The sequence below is a fragment of the Dipodomys spectabilis genome, unplaced genomic scaffold (genome assembly GCF_019054845.1).
Source record: "Dipodomys spectabilis isolate Male_0828 unplaced genomic scaffold, ASM1905484v1 ptg000227l, whole genome shotgun sequence".
NCBI lineage: Eukaryota > Metazoa > Chordata > Mammalia > Rodentia > Heteromyidae > Dipodomys > Dipodomys spectabilis.
In genome coordinates this window covers 3,302,673-3,323,726 of record NW_024870904.1, presented here as the reverse complement: position 1 = coordinate 3,323,726, position 21,054 = coordinate 3,302,673, and the positions used below count along the sequence as shown (strand labels likewise).

The 21,054-nt window shown below is 39.2% G+C and overlaps 1 protein-coding gene across 1 annotated transcript in view; it reads left to right on the top strand.

Moving 5' to 3' along the window:
• The window catches only part of LOC122123323 (zinc finger protein 568-like), a 63,917-nt gene that overhangs the window by 34,285 nt on the left and 8,578 nt on the right, over positions 1 to 21,054 (top strand). The window contains exons 3-6 of the mRNA XM_042697676.1: positions 8,521 to 8,579; positions 11,385 to 11,511; positions 12,706 to 12,795; positions 13,612 to 13,668. Of these exons, the coding sequence (XP_042553610.1) occupies positions 8,521 to 8,579; positions 11,385 to 11,511; positions 12,706 to 12,795; positions 13,612 to 13,668 (333 nt within the window). The remainder of the gene's footprint in view (positions 1 to 8,520; positions 8,580 to 11,384; positions 11,512 to 12,705; positions 12,796 to 13,611; positions 13,669 to 21,054) is intronic.

The following is a 21,054-nucleotide window of genomic DNA, read 5'->3' as shown; positions in this document are numbered from 1 at the left end:
CAAGACTGTCATTTTAGCCTAGCTACTAAGGAGGAAACTGAAGTCTGGAAGCCAGCCTGGATAGACAACTCAAACTAAGCAGCTAATGAACAGGTTAGAGGTATGGCTCAAGTGATAGTACCAACAGTGAGTGAGGAAGTTGACTGACTGTGAAACCTGCAGTTCAAGCTCCAATAGTAGCTCAAGAAACCCATGAAGTATGTGTATTACATGTGTTTCTAAGTTAGAAACCTAATTGTAGTGATACTAGCAAGTCTTCGTCTCAGATATAAAGGGAAAAGAAGATGAGTGGAGAAGGTGGGGAAGGGAAGCAAAAGGTTAGGGAAAAGAAGGAAGAAGAGAGTGGTGGAGAGGAGGGGAACAGAGGGAAAGGGAAAAGAAGAGAAGAGAGAAGGGGAGGAATACTTCATGGCATCAGATTTGACAGTAACTGGTCTGGGAAGATTGCTCAGTGGTAGAGTGCTTGCTTAGCATGCATGAGGCCCTGTGTTTGAATCCTCAGCACCACATAAGCAAAAATGTTGGAAGTGTTCCTTTGGTTCAATTTTTAATGTACTCATTTTGAGTACATTAAAAAAAAAAGTACTTGCAGACAGTAAACTGATTGATTCTGGCATCGTCTTCCCCTGCTTATATATACTGCAATAAAATAACAGAATTTAAAGACAGATATACTTTATAATCTATGAATTAAATTGATTTGTCAAATTTTACTCATTACTTTCCCAGAAACTCCCAAATTTCATGTACGAAATTGTAAGAAGTTTTTGGTTATTTGTGTCTGAAATTTACCTTTCCTTATAAAGTTTTTCCCTCATTTTGTTGTTGGCTTGAACTCAGAGCTTGGGCACTGTCTGTGAGCATTTGCTGTGCTGTACTTGCCATTCTTTTACTAATTGCTTCAGGAGACTAGTGAAAAGTTTCCTCCCAGGAGTTTCTTAGAAAATGGTACTCCTCCTCCAAGACTTTTCAAAAAAAAAATGGTTGTCTAGGTAGATCAGTATGAATGTGGGAGGAGGTAGAGTTCAGCGCAGGTCTATGTTCATGTGAAGCTTGATTACTTGCTCCAAACCAGTCTGTTTTTACTTTTCTGTTTTGCATATCCTATTTTGTTTTGATTTTCTACCTCTTCTCTGACCCTAGAAGTTCCTGTCAGCAAGTCTAGGTCACATATCTAGGGGACCTAAGACTTGTCTTCCCAGACTGTATCCATTACACTGTGCAATAAATCTTTTGCCTCCCTACCTCATATCAGACATGCTAAGCTTGTCTCTTAAGGGTTTGTTGTGATTGTTGATGATCCTTTCCCCACATCATGATTGGGAAGGATTGTGTAGGAAATTTTCATGCCTGATATTCAGTCCTCCAATGTAAGGTTTTCCATCCCTGTTTTAGTGGGCTTTAGCTATTCCTCATGAAAATGGAGATCCTGAGGCACATTTGGATGGATAGACGGCAACATGGTAACACCTATAAATTATGAAGGAAAAATAATTCTTCCTTTCTGTAAAAGTTAAAAGTAAGTTCCTGAGAGGCAAGGACATAAGGATCAGGTAAAAATGGGTGCTTCCTAGACTAGCTGTGTCCCATAGTTGTCATTGTTCTTGGTTACATACTTGTAAAATAGAATTTACTTACTACATTATGTTTGAATTGTTCATTGCTCACAGATGTAAGTCTCATTATTATACAAATATCCTCTTACTTATATCCTCTTACTTCATTGATCACAGTTATTGACTATTGCAGATCCTGAGGTAGAAGGTACAAGTATGTGTAAGGTATTCAGGGATAGATCATGGTTCTGACTTCCTCTGGAGGAAAAGGTGAACCAATGGAAAAAGATGGAGCTTAAGCGGAACACCTGTAGAATTCCTTTAGCAGGAGATGTGGTGCATCCCTCTTGGCTTCCCCTATGCCCAGCGATTCCCATGGTTGTGATGATCCATCGCCCTGAGGGCCTCTGGATTTCACACCTTGTCCACAGTTCTGGTGGTAGGAGTCTCCCAGTATGTAAGGCAGGACTGGTCTCAGAGGAGTGACATGATCAGTGGTACCTTGCTTGTTCCCATGTTTGTCAGTTTGTGTGGACAAGCTCACCCTGACATCTTGAGCCTGGCTGCTGCCATGAGGCCTATTTGAACTAATCCCTCTCACCATCCCATACCTCTGTTTCAGAGACCTGTCCTGTTTCACGGTTGTGTATCATTTACTGTGCAAGCTTGTGTTATGTACCCATATATGCTAGTAGTTGGGCTGGGTATGGTTTTCAAGGGTGGGGTGGTGTTTCATGACTCTTGCAGGAACAATTGTGTTCTCACTAACTGCATGAGTAATCCTAGCTTACTATGCAATCCCCTTAACTTACATTGCATGTTCAGTTGATAGAACCATGGTATAATAAGTTTGGGTCTCGGTTTGCTATTGAGGTTCAGAGGACTCTTAGCCATTGGTGCAGATTTTGGGGAATATTGGTTGCCATCATTATTGCTATCCTGACTGTTTTGTTAGGGCTCCTGCTTCTCCTGTGATCATTGTAGAAACCATATATACAGAACAACATGTTAATACTTTAGTTTGAAATGTTTCTGGTACCCTTGATATGCAGGTGGTTGTAGATAAAATGATTGTGATATGTTTTATGATTTGGAAACAGCAATAATGTATGTTGATAATCACATAGACCTGCTAAAGACAAAGTTAAAAATAATGTGTCATGCTAATTGTCAGTACATCTGTGTTATCCATCTTGAATATGATGGAAATATGATTTGGACCCATATCCAGTGACATATTTGAAGAATCTTGCCCTCTGATAATATAAGCTTAGATATTATGCATCTTCAGGGTCAGATATCTGGTATTGGTCACTCTACCACGCAGGCTTAGTTGTATCAGTTCTCCATTACCTGAAGGGATTCACCTGGGGAAATAGCACTCTTTTTGTTATTTCTTAGGCATTTTCCTGTTTATTGTTTTGGTATTTCTTTTTTCTTCCATTCTTCCTGAGATGTATGATCTGCTGATTTTCCAGGTTCAGGCTGATAGACACTTGCTCAATTTACAAAATGAAAAAGGGAGAAGTGGTGCAGACCCTGAGGTGCCAGGAGCTGGCAAGGTGTGAGCAAAAGCTCCCCAACCACAGACTCCAACCTTCAGGGCTATAAGTACTTGCCCTTTTTGTAGGAGGGAGTGTTCCTTTTAGCTTCTGGGCCTAGGGGCTTACCTCTAGGTGTTTGTTGGACAAAGGTTGAACTAGAATGAGGAAAGATGCATATGGTATGCACTTGTTGACTCAGTGAGTACTAGAACAATGTGATGCAAGCATTGGACCGATCTGGAAAGTGTCTATAGCTAAGGTTATTGCTGGAATAAAGAGAGATTCATCATTGGCCTTCTCTCAGTCTGTTCCATTATCATCCCATTGCCCTTCCAAAACACTGTTGGTGTTGTGGTTGTCCCGCAACAGTGGTAGAGTACTTACCTAACATGTATGAAGCTCTGGTTCAAGTCCTCAGTACCACATACATAGAAAAAGCCGAATGTGGAATTGTGGCTCCAGTACTAGGGTGCTATTTTGGAGCAAAAATTTAGGGACAGTGTCCACGCACTGAGTTCAAGTCCCAAGGCTGAGACATAAAAGAAAAGAAATGCAAGCTGGGTGCTGGTACCTCATGTCTTTAATCCTATCTATTCAAAAGGCTGAAACCTGAGGATTGCAGTCCAAAGTCAGCCTGGGCAGCAATGTCTGTGAGACACTTATCTCCAATAAAAACTAGAAAACCAGAATTGGTGCTTTAGCTCACAATGTAGAGCACTTGGCTTGAGCTGAAGGGCTAACGGATGGTTCCTAGGCTCACAGTTCAAGTAGCATAACCAAAAACAAAACCAAACAAAACAAAAGGATAAAGGAATAAAGAAATCCATCACAAATGTAGGCTTGAACAATGAAAACTATATTTCAGGGATGGGAAGATGGTTCAGTGGTAGAGTGCTTGCCTTGCATGCATGAGGCCCTGGGTTCGATTCTTCAGCAACACATAAGCAGAATAAGCCAGAAGTGGCACTGTGGCTTAAGTGGTAGAGCACTAGCCTTGAGCTGAAGAGCCGAGGAACAGTACCTAGGCCCAGAGTTCAGGCCCCATGACCAACAAAAAGAAAAGAAAAGAAAAGAAAACTACATTTCACAGGTACTGTTGGAAGCACCCCAGTTTTATCTCTTTGTCTCTCAGGAATTTAGTTTTAGAGAGGACTTTTTTTTTTGGTTGTGGGGCTTGAACTCTGGGCCTGAGCACTTATCCCTCAGCTCTTCAGCTCAAGGCGAGCGCTCGACACCTTGAGCCACAGTGCCACTTCCCAGGAATTTAGTTTTAAAGAATGAAATTATTTTTTCTTTATATTGTTAGAGGTGCTTTTAAGTTGAAGTCTATACATTCAAATATGCTCTTTGATTCCCATTTTCATGAGGAATAGTTCTGGTCCACAATAGAGACATGTTGAACCCATACACTGGAGAACTAAAATCAAAAGTGAAAGTTACCAATCCAATCTTTCCCAATTATTTTTTATGGAAGGGATTACAAAAAATCCCAATAAACATGTAAGAGACAAGGGTAGGTTCTTTGATAAGAGAGAGGGAGACTGTTGTAGACCCTGGGGTGCCTGCCAGGAGCAGACAAAATGTGAGCAAAGGCTTCAGGACAATTGACTCCCACCCTCAGCACTGCAAGTCCTTGCCCTTTATTGGTTTGAGGAAGTGTGTGTTCTAGCTTTTTGGCCTGGGGCTTTACCTGTCTGGAGGCTTGGGTGGAAAAGATGTATTGAAATAGAATGAGGAAAGATGTGTGCTGTTTGCACTTTTGGGCACAGTGGGTCTAGACCAATATTACTCAAGCATTTGAGAAATATAGCTGAACTGTGTCATCAGCCATCACTCTGTCTCCTTAATTATCATCCCATTGGCTCTCAGAGCCTTGCTTGTGCTCTGATGGGATTGCGGCAGGAGACAAAAGATTTATTGCACATTTTAATGGTAAAGGTTTGAGAAGACAAGTCCGAGGTCCCTTAGATATGTAGCCTAAAGCTACTGAGAGGAACTGTTAGGATCAGAGAACAGGTAAGAAGTCTAAAGAGATATTCACATGCAAAATGAAAAGACAAAAGCAGACTGGTTTGCAAGTGATTAAGCTTCACATCAACATAGCCTAGCCTAAACTTCACTCTTCTATCCCTCCTGCATTCATCCCTGACCCCCCAAACCACTATCTCTTTGAAGGGAAATGGAGGTGATATGCCATGTTCATAAGAATCCCTGTGAGGAAACTTTTCACTAGATACCTGAAGAAATTATTAAAGGGTATGCAAATAGAGCACAGCAAATGCTTACAGACAGTGCCCAAGCTCTGAGTTCAAGCCATAGGACCAACAACAAAACAAAACACAAAATCCTTAAAAGAAATGCAAATTCAGAAAAAAACAAAAATTCATTTGATTTAATAGATAGAATTGGGGAGTTTCTGGAAAATTAATTGTTAGATTTTGTGAAATCCAAATCACCAGAAGTATTATGCTGCATAATTACCTAACAATCTCACTATTGTATGCCAGTGTTTTCATTACAGCAATGGGAAATGACACAGGTATTAGTTTATGGTTGTGAATATCTTTTTTTTTTTTTTTTTTGGCGGTTGTGGGGCTTGAAGTCTGGGCCTGGGCGCTACTCCCTCAGCTCTTCAGCTCAAGGCCTGCACTCTACCACTGTAGTTACAGCACCACTTCCGGTTTTCTGGTGGTTTATTGGAGATAGGAGTCTTATGGTCTCTCCTGGGCGGGCTGGCTTTGAACAGGGATCCTCAGATCTCAGCCTCCTGAGTAGCTAGGATTACAGGCTTGAGCCACCGGCGCCCGGTAATATCTTTGTAAAGTAGGAGGGGATATATTAAAAAAAATTAAGACAAAACAGAGATAATTTACATTCACCAGAACACAGGCATTGAATAAACAGAAAGGAATAAGCAACGCAGTCTCATAACCTCAATTTCATTATTAGAACTAAGAATCAAAAATCCAATGTATCCAATTCTCCCCATATATATCCATTTTCTGGTTGGTCTTATGTATTTCAAGAGGAAACAGTGGTTTTCAAGAAGAAACTGAGCTTAACTCCCACAGCAGGCAGAGAAAAGTCCCAATGCACAAGAGCACACTTGTTCCCAGGTTTGCAGCAGGGTGGCACCGAGCATTGTGGGAATTGTAGTCTCCATGGAGGATATTTTCTTTGAAAGTCCTGGGTTGTTTTTGTTTTTTGGAGGGTGGAGGTGGGGCAGAAGATGCTCTTGCGCATGTGTCTCCCGCCCCCTTCCCGCCCACCATGGGCATTTTAAGTCTGCCTCTTCCGGATTCTTTTCCTTTGCCTGGCTGCTGGAAGTGCCCTGAAGTACAGTTTGGCCTTCCACAGGTGGGAGCCAGGAGTCTGGTGCCCAGCTCTGTGCAGTGGAGCCTGGGAGCTGTAACTTGAAGGAATCTCATGCTTTGGAACTGATGTCAGGTAGGAAATGTGTGATTGCCGCGGGAGTCTCCCCTCCACTGGTTTCTGTTTGTTTTTCTGTTTCTGTTTCTTTGGTGGGGCATGAACTTTGGGCCTGCAAGCAGCATTCCTGAGCTCCTCAGCTCAGAGGGAGAGCTTTATACTTGAGCCAAAGTGCCTACTTCCCTCTCCACGATTTTCTCCAGTCTGGGGTTGATAATTTGCTTGAGGTTCAGGAGTTTGTGCTGCCATTAGCCTCTGGGCCTTCAGATGCAAGAACCTGGCTTCCAAATGTCTGAGAGCAAGCTGGGTCATTGTCCAGACGAGGAGAGCACAAGAGCTGTGCATTTGTACTCCAAGACCAAGGGATTCTTCTATTAACCCATGTGACTTTATTTGCTTTGCCCAGGTGTAAGAGGAGTACAGGAAGTATTCTAGTGAAATTGTGAGATGTATGCCTGCCTTGAGTCCTCTTACATTGCAGTTGTATTTGGGGCTTCTGTGTTGTTTCTCCTAGAGATAATTTAATCTGTTTGGCTTGAGTTTTTAATCTCCTGGGTGGATCTCACAAGTATTTGTACATGACCCTGTTTCTAGAGACAGTTGTATATGGGATATTGGAGTAGTGAGTGCTTGTCCTATATTTTTAGGAATGAAGCCTAGCAATGTTTGAAGCAGAGCACCCTATGAATAGGAATCTCCATCCTAAATGGACAGACCTTGTCAATTCTGAGAGGCCCTAAAGGTACGAAGCAGAAAAGCACAGGAAGGGGAAGATGTTGCTAGCTTCCCTTGCCTATTACAAAAATTGTTGCTACTTCCCTTAGCACCAGATTCACGTGGTACTCTTTCCTATACCACTGTCAATCACTTTGTGTTGTTGCAAGATTTAAACTAATTTCCAGGAATTGTGATGCGCTGGACTGAGGAATAAACCAGAGCCAAGTTATGAGAGGGTACCTGAGGCTGTGGTTTGGGATGGTGGGGTAATTGTTATAACAAAGTATCTATTAATGTAGTAATCCCTAATCCTCTTCTTGCTAATTTATTCAGCCTGTTACCACTATGATTTTTAGTATGTAATCATGCAAACTTATGTTAAATGTCCCATCTAAGGATTTGCTAATGCTAGCTCTTATTGGTTGGTTTTGCCTGGTAGTACAGAAAGTATTGGTCAGGGAAATTTGGCCTTTAAAGAAAAATCACAGAAGAAAACTTGAGGTAATATGTCTTACTCAAGGTTGTATGCTTTGTAGGTGTTGCTTATCTTCAGGTGTGTCACTCCTATATGGAGTATTTTATGTTGTATCTTTAGGATGGTCAAGGTTCTTTCCAAGACTGTTTAGGGAAATGAACATTAGGGACTTCTCAAACCTGGGTTTACCTCATCTTTACTCATGTCCCTTTGGCCAAAGCATGTTAAACGGAAATTGCAAGTCATTGCATAGGTGTGCAATGGGTACAGTGAAATGTGCCATTTGACAACCATTGTTGAAAAATTATAACACAATAAATATCTTCTGTAGACATTTTTTCTCTAAATTGTGTGAAAACTACATCATACATGCTTTCCCTGGTGTTAAAATATGTAAATGAATGAGGTAGAACACAAATTCCAATGGATGCCTAGGATACCGTTGTATTAAAAAAAAGCAGTTCCTACATGCCGAAGTATATTCAGTAATAAATACTTTTAGTGGAAATGTGATATGTTTTTGCTTTCAAGTATTCAATAATATTTGTGGGAACATTCATTTTTTCGAACTTAATGTGTACGTAAACATAGAAATTAGTTTGTTTAATAATATCTATCTGTCAGGAAATGGACTGCATTTGTGTTTCTTGGAAACTTTAATGCTCAGCCTGAGATATTAAAGATTCTTCTAGGACAACTTTATGGTTTTGCAGCCCATGTATCATGTTTGCAAGAGAAAATTCTGGACCCCAAATCTCACAGATTTATTTCTGAATATGTCATTTGCTTTATATCTCAGCCGTGCTTCTAGAGTCTTCTGTTCATTGTCAGCAGCAAGACAGAATGAATGGATCTCTGGTGAGTTTTATTATTTCTCATTTGTTTTCCATTCCATTATATGAACCTAAAGATTTCCAAGAATTACAAACAATGCCAACGACACAGATTCAGCCTCAGGAATGTATTCATAAGTCAGAAAAAGATGGCTTGTAGATTAGGAGATAAAGATTACTTGTAGGTTTAGCAGATTAAATGGTTATATTCTTTCTAAATTGAATTCAGATTGGCTTCAGAATGTCTAGGTTTCATCTTGTCATAACATGTAGTCATACCTGTTACGTGATGTAGTGCCCCGGAGCAGGTTACATCTCGTGGAAGGTGAAGGGTAGATTGCAACCAGATCTCATTCTCATGTGTAATATTAAACTATCTCAATGAAATTTTCCTGGAATTGCTGAAATAGTGTGGTCATACGCACCTTCGTGTGTTCTTAAGGAATGATTAACCTATATGTGCTTAAATTACTCTCCATATATACTTCTTGGATTACTTCATGGTCTTGGTCTTACTTGAAGCTGAGGCTATATGTGTTGCTAAACTTTATGGTCTTTTTTCAAAATCTTGTTTGTTTTCTAAAGTATCCTCACAAGATTTCTTTCCTCTATAATCTCTCTCTACTCACTTGTGTTGGTTATTTTTCTCTTTCTCTCTCTTTGTATCTATCTTTGAATCATTTTTTCTTACTTTTCTCATTCTCTCTTTCCTCCATATGTCTCTCAGTTTTTTTTTCTTCAATGATCTATCTGGGAACTAGTTTTTCTTAGTGATCAGCTTTATGTTGCTGACATTGCTCTTAAGATTGACATTTTTCTTACCCACTGTATAGGAAAATTGTTGCCTAGAGAGTTCTACAGGATTCCAGAAACAAAGAAAATTAGAGAAACACAAAAACATAAACAGATAGACTTAGGGGAAATCAGGGTTCTAAAGGCTCTCTGGCACTTGGTCTCTGGTTACCAGCAAGCAAGCATAGTTCCTTGAGTTCACACAGGGAAGATTACCATTGATAACATGCAAAATTGAAGTATCTATATTAATATTACAATCTGAGCCACAACAGGTTGTGAGGAAAACATGTTTCCTTATTCTCCTGAGACAGAAGACTGGTGCCCAGAGAAAATGCAGACATGAAGTTCACCTTACCTAGCCTTCAAGGTGAACAGCAGCTCAGTTTCAGATGCTATCTTTCCAACAGTAAGGAAAAGGCCTGCCCTCCAGTCTCTTAACCATCTCCAGAATTCTCTTTTACGCCTTCTGCAGCCAGCTCTCAGTGCTCTCAATGCTGTCAGGCTGGAATTCCAACCTTTCAAACCTTTTCCCCCTTCAGCTCAACTTCAGAGATCCATACAGAAAAGGACGTCCTTCCTCCAATTGATAAACTACAAGAAAATTTGATTTCACCTGATTCTGTTTTCTTTGCTCTAACTTCATTTGTCGTGGTACTCAGTTTTCTTTTTCCATACCACTACTTTTAAATATTTTCATTCACTGCCAGTATAAGATAGGTAGTTTTGATAAAAAAAAAAATACAGTGATGAGATTTTCTCTATTAGAAATATCATTTGTTGCAAAATTTCACAGATGTTTGCTCAGGAATTGATTTTGATCTCTGAGAAATTTCACTATTAACTAACAAAAGTGGAAATATATCTTTAGGGATCTACTGGAGAAATGACTCAGGAATATTTAACACATTTGACCATTTGGTCATATTTATCATTTTTGTCATCTTGAGTGTTCCTTTAGTCTCTATCAATTTGCCTTCACCTTCCATGAAGTCCTATTAAAATGAAAATCTTCTCAAGGAACATTTTATTCCCCTCCCACCTATATTTTGTATTGTAGAATGTAGAGAAAGTTTACAAAACTTCATGGTAGCAGTTCTTTTTTACATAGGAAGGAAATATCAGGGTATCTAAGACCACATTTCAATATTTAGTATTTAAACCAAGCATGGATAACCTAGGATATTTTTATGTGGGAACTAAATCAAATCTTATAAGGGCCCAATAAATCATTAGCTACTTTCTGGAGTACTGTTACTGTTTTATAATATTCATGTGGACACTGCTTTTCTTTGATCTAGTAATGTTCTATGTTCTGTATACCATGTGATATCCTGAATGTGTTCTGCTTGCTTATGAGAGTACTTGTTAATAGAAGGTCTAAATAGGGTTTACAGTGAAGCAGTAAATGTAAATGAAGAGAAAATATTTGTTTAATTCATTGTTACGCTTATATGTACTAAAATTTTATAAAAACTAATAATATAATTTTTTAGACAGCACCTTAGACTTAATGTCATCATGCCAGATTATTGTCTCCTTAGAATTTTTATCTTGTCTCTATTGCTAGAAGCAGAAATGTGTTTGCATACATTAGGGAATCTGTAATTTTTATTGGTCTTGGGGCCTGAATTCTCAGCCTGGTTATTGTCCCTCAACTCTTCAGGTCAAGGTGAGTGCTCTACCACTTGAGTCACAGTGCTACTTTCAGTTTTCTGGTGGTTTACTGGAGATAAGTGTCTCATGGACTTTCCTGCCTGGGCTGGCCATGAAACTTGATCCTCAGACCTCAGCCTCCTCAATAGCTAGGATTACAGGCATAAGCCACCAATGCCCTGCAAATCTGTATATTTTAATGGCCAGGTTTATGTATTGTCAAATATTTCTAATTTGCTATTTAATTTTCCCTGTGAAAAAATAACATAGCCAGCTGCAAACATTTAATGTAAGACAAAAGCATACCTGCAGCATAATGAAATTCCAGGTTGGAATTCTCATGACCCAGATCTAATTTCTTGATGGAAATGTGCCATTACAGAAGCTGATGTCATTTGATGATGTGGCTGTGGACTTCACCTGGAAGGAGTGGCAGGATCTCGATCCTGGTCAGAGGGCCCTTCATAGAGAAGTGATGCTGGAGACTTATAGCAACCTAATGTCCTTGGGTGAGCAAAGGTCACTTTTATTTGTAAGATCAAGTGTTTTTATTTTAGTAGACATTTGACTATGGTATTTAGGTATAAGATTCCAGTCCATTTCCAGGTGAAAAACTGCTAGTATAAAAGCCAGCCAAATTCAGGTTGGGGAGCTTGATATTGTTTGCCTTTCACACTACTGCTTGAGACACAACTCCATTTTGGATTTTGTTTTGGGATATATTCTTAATTTCCATGCCCAGGATGGTTTTAAGCCTGCCTCTTCTAATCTTACCTCCTAAATGTAGGGTTACAAGTGTAAGCCTTTGGACCATTACATTTTGTTAAAAAAAAAAAGATTCCAGTCCATGAGAAGTGTCATTTCTTTCTAAGGGAAACTTCAACTTCATTATATGTAACTCAAGAGCTAATTTTATTCTCATTCGTTAAGAAGGCAAATTAGTAGTTGGACAAAAGTTCTAAACTATGATCCACTAACAGGAAACTGACTTCCCAGACTTGGGGTGATTATTATATGTGGATCTACAGACTAGATAGAATATACATTACTACTGTCAGTATTATCTGGAAGTCAGTGGTTGAAAGTGTGAAAGTGTGTATTTGTAAGCCAAACCTGACATAGGTTTCATTGCTTCAAGCTTGGAATCCTAGATACTCTATAGGCTGAAATCTGAAGATTTTGGTTTGAAGCCAGCAACTGTAGAAAAGTGAACATGAGACTCTTATCTCCAATTAACCATTCAAAAACTAGAAATGTAGCCAAGACACAAACTAGTAGAATGCTAGATTTGAGCAAAAGTGCTGAGTTCAAGCCACACATGGGCAAAATAAACGCAAAGCTGGGGGAAAGTACACCATGGAGCTGTTAAGAATTGAGAAACCATGGGCTGGGAAGGTGGCTCAGTGGTAGAGCCCGTGCCTTGCATGCTTGTGGCCCTGTGTTTGATTCCTCAGCACCAATAAAGCAGAAAAAAAGACAGAATTTGGCGTTGTGGCTCAAGTGGTAGAGTGCTAGCCTTGAGCTTAGGAGGTGTGATACAGCTCCCAGGCTCAGAGTTCAGGCCCCACAACTGATCACACTCCCCAAAAATAAAACAATTGAGAAACCAGATTTAGGAGCAACCCAGTGAACAGGATGTCTGCAACATTACATTAATGATGACCCTGCAAGAGCAATAGTTCTCCACTATTTCTTATTCACAGGGCACTGTGTTCCTAAACCTATATTGATTGTGAAGCTGGAGCAAGGTGCAGAACCATGGACAAGAGAAGGCTCAGAAGAGAATTTCACAGGTGAGTTAAAGCATCTTGAATAGTGATGTTGGGTCCAGAGCCCAGTGGGTCTGTTTATTTGAGCTGTACAGAGCAATAGGATTCCTAGTGCCCTGAGTCATGTATGGAAAAGAAATAGGTGATCTTTTGTCTCAAGGAATTGTCAATCCAGAATTCTCGTGGAGACAAACTGAATTTGATGATCCACGTAGTTAATGTTAGCAATTCTCTTTATCTGTAGAGAAGTTATTCATAAAGCTAAGAAGACAATAAGAAATGTAGTAAGGAGATCTCATTTTATTTTAAACTAGTATTTTGCAGGTAGGAGGAAAATAGGATCAGGACAATTTCTTATCTGTGGTGCTGGGCATAGAGGGAGATTCAGAATGGAAACATTAAGAGTATGGAGATGAATAATTTGAGTAAATATTTCCTTGAGAAAAATATAAAAATCTGAAATACAGAAAAACATTATTTTCCATTGTAAAATGTCAGTACTACTTTCTTAATTACTACATTGCAGAGAAAAGTATATATTCTGTATAAAGCAATGCTTTGATATTTGAAAATCTAGTAACAGAATTTGAGAAAATATCATTATAGTAAGGAATTTGTGGGTCTTATTTATGTTTTTGTCTATTTTTCTATTATTCATTTTAGATGCCCCAGAAATGGAGGATGTGATTAGCACCTGCCAGGAAAGTCACAAGAAGTATCTCTCTGAAGTAGCAATCCTGAATAGTAAGCAAGGGGAGGAAAAAGTGAGACTTATAAGAAGTTTTCATTTGAGCTCCATACAGAACTCAGAACTGATTAAGAATAATGTGAACTCCTTAGGGATAAGGATAGAAAAGGTCACTGGCTGTCAGAGCATGGGTGTTTTCAGTGAACCCGGTAAGATGTGTGCTGCATATAGTACTCATGTGTCTTCTGTAGTTGACAAATGTAAACAGTGTGAAAAGTCTTTCACTGAGAAGAAACACCCTGTTGTCCCTCAGAGAACACACACAGGAGAGAAACTTTATGAATGTAACATGTGTCAAAAGTCTTTCACCCATAAATCAAAGCTTACTCTCCATCAGAGAACACATACTAGAGAGAAATCTTATGAATGTAACCTTTGTGGAAAGTCTTTCATCCATAAATCAAAGCTTACTGTTCACCAGAGAACACACACAAAAGAGAAACCTTTTGAATGTAACATTTGTGGAAAATCTTTCTCCTGGAAGGCATATGTTACTAGACACCAGAGAACACACACAGGAGAGAAACCTTATGAATGTAACAACTGTGGAAAGTCTTTCCCCTGGAAGACACACCTTACTCGCCACCAGAGAACACACACAAAAGAAAAACCTTTTGAATGTAACATTTGTGGAAAGTCTTTCTCCTGGACGGCATATCTTACTCTCCACCAGAGAACACACACAGGAGAGAAACCTTATGAATGTAACAACTGTGGAAAGTCTTTCACCAAGAAATCAAACCTTACTCGCCACCAGAGAACACATACTAGAGAGACATCTTATGAATATAACGTGTGTTGAAAGTCTTTCACCGAGAAATCAAAGCTTACTTGCCACCAGAGGAGACACACAAAAGAGAAACCTTTTGAATGTAACATTTGTGAAAAGTCTTTCTCCTGGAGGCATATCTTACTAGCCACCAGAGAACACACACAGGAGAGAAACCTTATGAATGTAAGATGTGTGGAAAATCTTTCATCAAGAAATCAAATCTTAATGTCCACCAGAGAACACACACTAGAGAGAAACCTTATGAATGTAACTTGTGTAGAAAGTCTTTCACCCATAAAAGAAACCTTACTGTGAACCAGAAAACACACACATTAGAGAGACCTTACGAATGTAACATGTGTGGAAAGTCCTTCTCTTGGAAGTCAAGCGTCACTGTCCATCAGATAATGCACACAGGAAAGAAACCTTATGAATGTCATATTTGGGAAAGATTTTCAGCCAAAAGCTACAACTTTCTATCCACCAGAGAGCACACACAGGAGAGAAATTTTATGATTGTAACCTATGTGGAAAGTCTTTCATCCAGAACATACACCTTTCTGTCCATCAGAAAAAAAACCCACCTGAGAGAAATGTTATGTATGTAGCAGGCATGGAAATTCTTTCACCTGGAAGGCACACCTTAACATCCATCAAAGAACACATGGAGAGAAACCTTATGAATGCACCCAGTGTGGAAAGACCTGGAGGTCACAGCTTAACAGACATAAGTTGCTTCACATAAATGAAATAACTTAGGATTGTACCAAATGGGGAAAGTCTTTGATCTGTAAGAAAATTGAAATTGCAATACAGAACCAATACAGGATAGAGACCTTATGATATAGCAGATGTGGAGTCCTCCAACTACAAGACACAGCTCAGGGTTCATCATAGAACACATAAAACACACAGACACACACACACCCTCACACACAAAGAGGAGAAAAATCGTATGTAGAAAAAATGGAAAGGTTTTCTAGAAAAAGTCATAACAGTAGTAAAGTCTTTCTTGGAGGGGTAACAATGCTCAATTGAAAATGTATTCATGACCTAACTCATATAATGGTATAACCAATCTATACTGTATCTTTACAATAAAATATATATTTAAAAAATATGATGGATTAATAGACTAGAATCTCTACATTTTGTCTTGGGGGAGAACCCCAAAGTGTCTTCAGTGCTTGCACTTTTCTTTAATTAATCACTGGTGATGAAAAACTTGTGATTGATTCACTCTTAGCACATTTAGTTGTTCTGCTGAGTGAGCTATAATAAAACACCAGTTATCTATAATAAAACACCCATGTTATCTCATAGAAGGCCAAAGTAAATATGACATTAGGGGAAATAATCAAGCACACAAAGATATTGATCAATCTCTCACAAAAATTGAAGTTAACAAAGAAATAAAACCATCTGCCACTTGAGCTACAGCATCTCTTCTAGACCCTGAGAGGAAGGAAGGAAGGAGTAGGGAAGTGAGAGAAGGAAAGAGGAAGGGAAGGAATGAGGAAGAAGGAAGAAATAAACTATTCAAAAGAAGAATGTTTAATTATTGGTGAATGTGAGAATTATTGTTTCAGAGGTGGAGCTCACGAAATATAGCTTATACAAAAAGAAAATTTTTGAATGTTTACAAAATGATAAAGAGGATGTAACATTTTATAAATTGATTTACTAATTCAGTAATATTAAGTAAGGAGGTCAGGTGTGGCTGGTGCACTATTGGCCACATGGTAGATGGTGGGGTCTGGCATCTTGTTTTCATGCAGGGGGAAGGAAATGACCCATCCATCACTTGCCTCCCAACTGATGGGTGGGGCTGGATCCCTGCAAGCAGGCATGGGCATTTGGCTGATACGTTACTCAAACTGATAGTCCAGTGCCTGGGACTGGGAATTTCCTGTAGACCTGCCTCCTGCTTAGGCCCTATTTAGGCTGTCCCAGCAGTGGCACCAGATGCCATGCCACATGTCTCTTTAATCATGTCCTGTGTGCCGTCTCCTGGCTTGTCTCTGGTCATCTTAGTGTCCCAATTCAGCACTCTCTTGGTGCTGATTAGTTTCTTGGTGTTGTTTTTATTCCCCCCCCCCTTTCTGTCCTGTTTCCAAGCTGTCTAAGTGTATTTGTGGACTGCAAGTCTTTGTTACAACAGGCTGCTTGCAGACTGCTTGCTGTGTAATAGACTCCAGTATTCCATCTAAAATAATGTGGCTTCCAACAAATATACTGTTTTCTTTTACAGAAACACAAAGTTTGATCTAACATTAGAATTTCTAGAGCCAAGATAGATGCCACTGTATAGTTATGTAATTAAAGATATCCTGGAAACATTTAGAAAAAAATGTTTGTTACATCAGAAAGTGCTCAATTAATAAACCAAGTCCAAGACTCCAGATCCTATATAAGCCAATCATTCTAGATATGTCCAGAGCTGTTTGGTTACATGAAGAGCTCTACTTTCACACTTTCATGAAGGAATGTTATTGTGCCAATATGAGGTGTTGAATTCAGGAACTGAGTTGAAGCCATCCAGAGCTGGCTTCAAAGGAGATTCTCTCATCTTGGCCTCCATAAAAGCTTTTTCTTTTTGCTTATGTGGTGCTGGGGAATTGAACCCAGGACCTCATGCATGCATGGCAAGTGCTCTAACACAGAGCCACCTTCCCAGGCATACCCTTCTGCTTATTTACAGAGGCCTAGTAAAAAAAAATGAGATTGGGAGGCACCTGTGCTCTTGGCCTTCCTATTTGTACCACACACACACACACACACTCTATCCATTTGGAAATTGCTCATTCTCCCATGTTTACAAACTGTATGCTTTCTGAGAAGGGATGGTTCACAGACTGGAGTCCTACCTAGACCTGTTATATACCTCAAATTATGAACCAACATGCCACATTCATTAAAAGTATGCCTGATAATAACATATTTTATTAATGTTTTGTATTATTTTTGTTATTATCATTTGGCCAACACTTTGCTTGAATTCACAATTAAAGGGACTTAATGCTCACTGAATTGGTAAAGTACCCTTTCCTCTTTTTTTTTTTTAATTTAATTTAATTTTATTTGAGAACATACTGTACAGAGGGGTTACAATTACATGGGCAGGATAATGCATACATTTCTTACCAAGCATTGCAGCCTCCTCCTTTGTTTACCCTTCACCTCCCTTCCCAGGCTCCCCCCTCCCCCCCACCCAATCATACCCCCCTCACCCCCCCACCGACATTGTAAAGCTGGTTTTGACATGACATTCTGTACTTCTCATTGTTGCAACAGGTCCACCTCAATCCTTAAACGACTTGTTTGTCCCCGTCTCCTCCACATGTTATACTGACATCAAATATAGTGAAAGCGGGGGTTACACTGTGGGGGAGGGACATACAAAGCAACAAAGAAATAATCTTATAAATGCATTAGAAACACATGCATGAAAGAAACAAAAACATTAAAATACATATTTGAGGGTTCGTTTTCCTAACATCACATTCTCTGACTTTTTCCGCTTGACTCATACCTATACTAGATATTGCAAATAAGGGAAACCATGGGACCTATGTTTCTTTGGGCCTGGCTTACTTCACTTAATATAATTTTTTCCAAGCCTTTCCATTTCCTAACAAATGGGGCAATGTCATTCTTTCTGATGGAGGCATAGAATTCCATTGTGTATATATACCACATTTTCTTGATCCATTCATCTACTGAGGGGCATCTGGGTTGGTTCCAGATCTTAGCTATGGTAAATAATGCTGCAATAAACATAGTTGTGCTGGTAGCTTTAGTGTGGCCTTGTTTGTGATCATTTGGGTAAATGCCCAAAAGTGGGATTGCTGGGTCATTGGGGAGCTCTATGTGGAGTCTTTTGAGGAACCTCCATACTGCTTTCCCAAGTGGTTGAACAAGTTTACATTCCCACCAACAATGAAGTAAGGTTCCTTTCTGTCCACATCCCCTCCAGCATCTGTTGTTGTTAGAGTTCTTGATTTTTGCCATTCTAACTGGAGTGAGGTGATATCTCAATGTTGTTTTGATTTGCATTTCTTTTATGGCTAGGGATGTTGAACATTTCTTCATGTGTCTATTGGCCATCCTTCTTTCTTCTTCAGAGAAGCTTCTCTTTAAGTCTTTCGCCCACTTACTTATTGGGCAGTTGTTTCTTTGAGGATTTGTTGTTGGGTGGTTTAATTTTTTGAGTTCCAAGTATATTTTAGATATGAGACCCTTGTCCGTTGTATGGCTAGTAAAGATCTTCTCCCAGTCCGTGGGCTTTCTATTGATCTTGCTAGCTATGTCATTTGCCCTGCAGAAGCTCTGCAACCTTATACAATCCCATTTGTCCAACCTTTCTTTGATTTGTTGTGTTTCCGGGTCTCTATTCAGAAAATTTCAGCCTGAGCCAAGGAGACCCAGGGTTTCTCCTATTCCATCCTGTAATGTTTTCAGAGTGTCTGCTTTGAGTTCAAGGTCTTTGATCCATTTGGAGTTGATTCTGGTGCAGGGTGATATATAAGGATCTAGCTTTAGTTTTCTACATATAGTTAACCAGTTTTGCCAGCACCATTTACTGAAGAGGCTGTCTGTCTTCCATTCTATTGTTTTAGCTCCCTTATCGAAGATTAGATGGCTATAGGTCTGTAGGTTCATTTCTGGGTTTTCAATTCTATTCCATTGGTCCTGAGGTCTGTTCTTATTCCAATACCAAGCTGTTTTGATTACTATGGCTTTATAGTAGAGATTGAAATTTGGTATTGATATTCCTCCAGCAGTGTTCTTTCCGTTGAGGAGCGTTTTTGCTATTCGGGGTCTTTTATTGTTCCATATGAATTTTTGGATTGCCTCTTCTATTTCCTTGAAGAATGAGGGTGGAATTTTGATAGGTATTGCGTTGAATTTGTAGATAGCCTTGGGAAGTATTGCCATTTTCACAATGTTAATCTTTCCAATCCAGGAGCATGGGAGGTTTTGCCATTTTTTAAGTTCTGTGTTGATTTCCTTTTTCAAGATTTTAAAGTTTTCATCATAGAGGTCCTTCACTTCTTTAGTTAAGTTAATTCCTAGGTATTTTATTTTTTGTGGGGCTATTACAAATGGAGTTGCTTTCCTAATTTCAGCCACACTTTTCTCATTGTTGGCATACAGAAAAGCCATTGATTTTTGGGGGTTAATTTTATAACCTGCTACTTTGCCAAAGTTTTGAATCAGCTTGAGTAATTTGGGAGTGGAGTCTATGGGATTCTTTAAATACAAGATCATGTCATCTGCAAAGAGGGAGAGTTTTATTTCTTCTTTCCCTATTTGGATCCCCTTTATGTCTGCATCTTGTCTTATTGCTGTAGCTAGGCATTCTAATACTAGATTGAAGAGAAGTGGAGAGAGAGGGCATCCTTGTCTTGTTCCTGAGTTAAGAGGAAATGGCTTTAGTTTTTCACCATTGAGTATAATGCTGGCTGTAGGTTTTTCATATACAGCCTTTATTGTATTGAGGAATGTTCCATGGATTCCTAATTTTTCCAAAACCTTCATCAGGAAGGGGTGTTGGATCTTGTCAAATGCTTTTTCTGCGTCTATTGAGATAACCATGTGGTTCTTATTCTTGCTCCTGTTGATGTGATGAATAATATTAATTGATTTGCGTATATTGAGCCAGCTTTGCATCCCTGAAATGAATCCTGTTTGATCGTGGTGTATGATTTTTTGGATGAATTGTTGAAGTCGGTTGGCCAAAATTTTGTTGAGAAGTTTTGCATCAATGTTCATCAAAGAAATGGGTCTATAGTTCTCTTTCTTTGATGAGTCCCTGCCTGGTTTTGGGATGAGGGTTATGATGGCTTCATAGAATGTGTTTGGTAGTGAGCTTTCTCTTTCAATTTCATTGAAGAGTTGGAGGAGAATTGGTGTGAGCTCTGCTTTGAAGGCCTTGTAAAATTCCGCTGTAAAACCATCTGGTCCTGGACTTTTCTTAGCTGGGAAGTCTCTTATTGCTGTTTCTATTTCAATGCTTGATATGGGCCTGTTAAGATAGTTTAACTCATCTTGGTTTAGTTTTGGCATGTCAATATTTGCTAGGAAGAGGTCCATTTCTGTCAAGTTCTCAAACTTATTATCATAAAGTTTTGAGAAGTATTCCCTTATAATGTTCTGAATTTTGCTTGTTTCCGTGGTGATGTTTCCATTCTCATCTCTGAGTTTATTAATTTGGGTGTGTTCTCTTCTTTTTCTGATAAGATTTGCTAAGGGTCTGTCAATTTTGTTAAGTTTTTCGAAGAACCAACTCTTTGTTTTGTTGATTCTTTCTATAGTTTTTTTGGATTCTAATTCATTTAATTCTGATTTAATTTTGATTATTTCTTTCCGTCTACTGGATTGGGGTTTATCTTGCTGCTCTTTTTCAAGGAGGTTTAGATGTGTCATTAAATTGTTAGTTTCAGATCTCTCCAATTTGTTGATGTAGGAGCTCAGAGCTATAAACTTGCCTCTGAGTACTGCCTTTGCTGTGTCCCAGAGGAGCTGGTATTTTGTGTGTTCATTTTTGTTGAATAGCATGAACATTTGAATTTCCTTTCTAATCTCTTCCATGACCCACTCATGATTCAGCAGTGTGTTGCTCAGCTTCCATGTGATACCGGACTTTCTTTGGTGGCTTTTGGTGTTGAGTTCTAATTTTATTCCCTTGTGGTCAGAGAGGATGCAAGGTATAACTTCAATGTTTCTGAATTTAGACAAGTTTGCTTTGTGGCCTAAAATG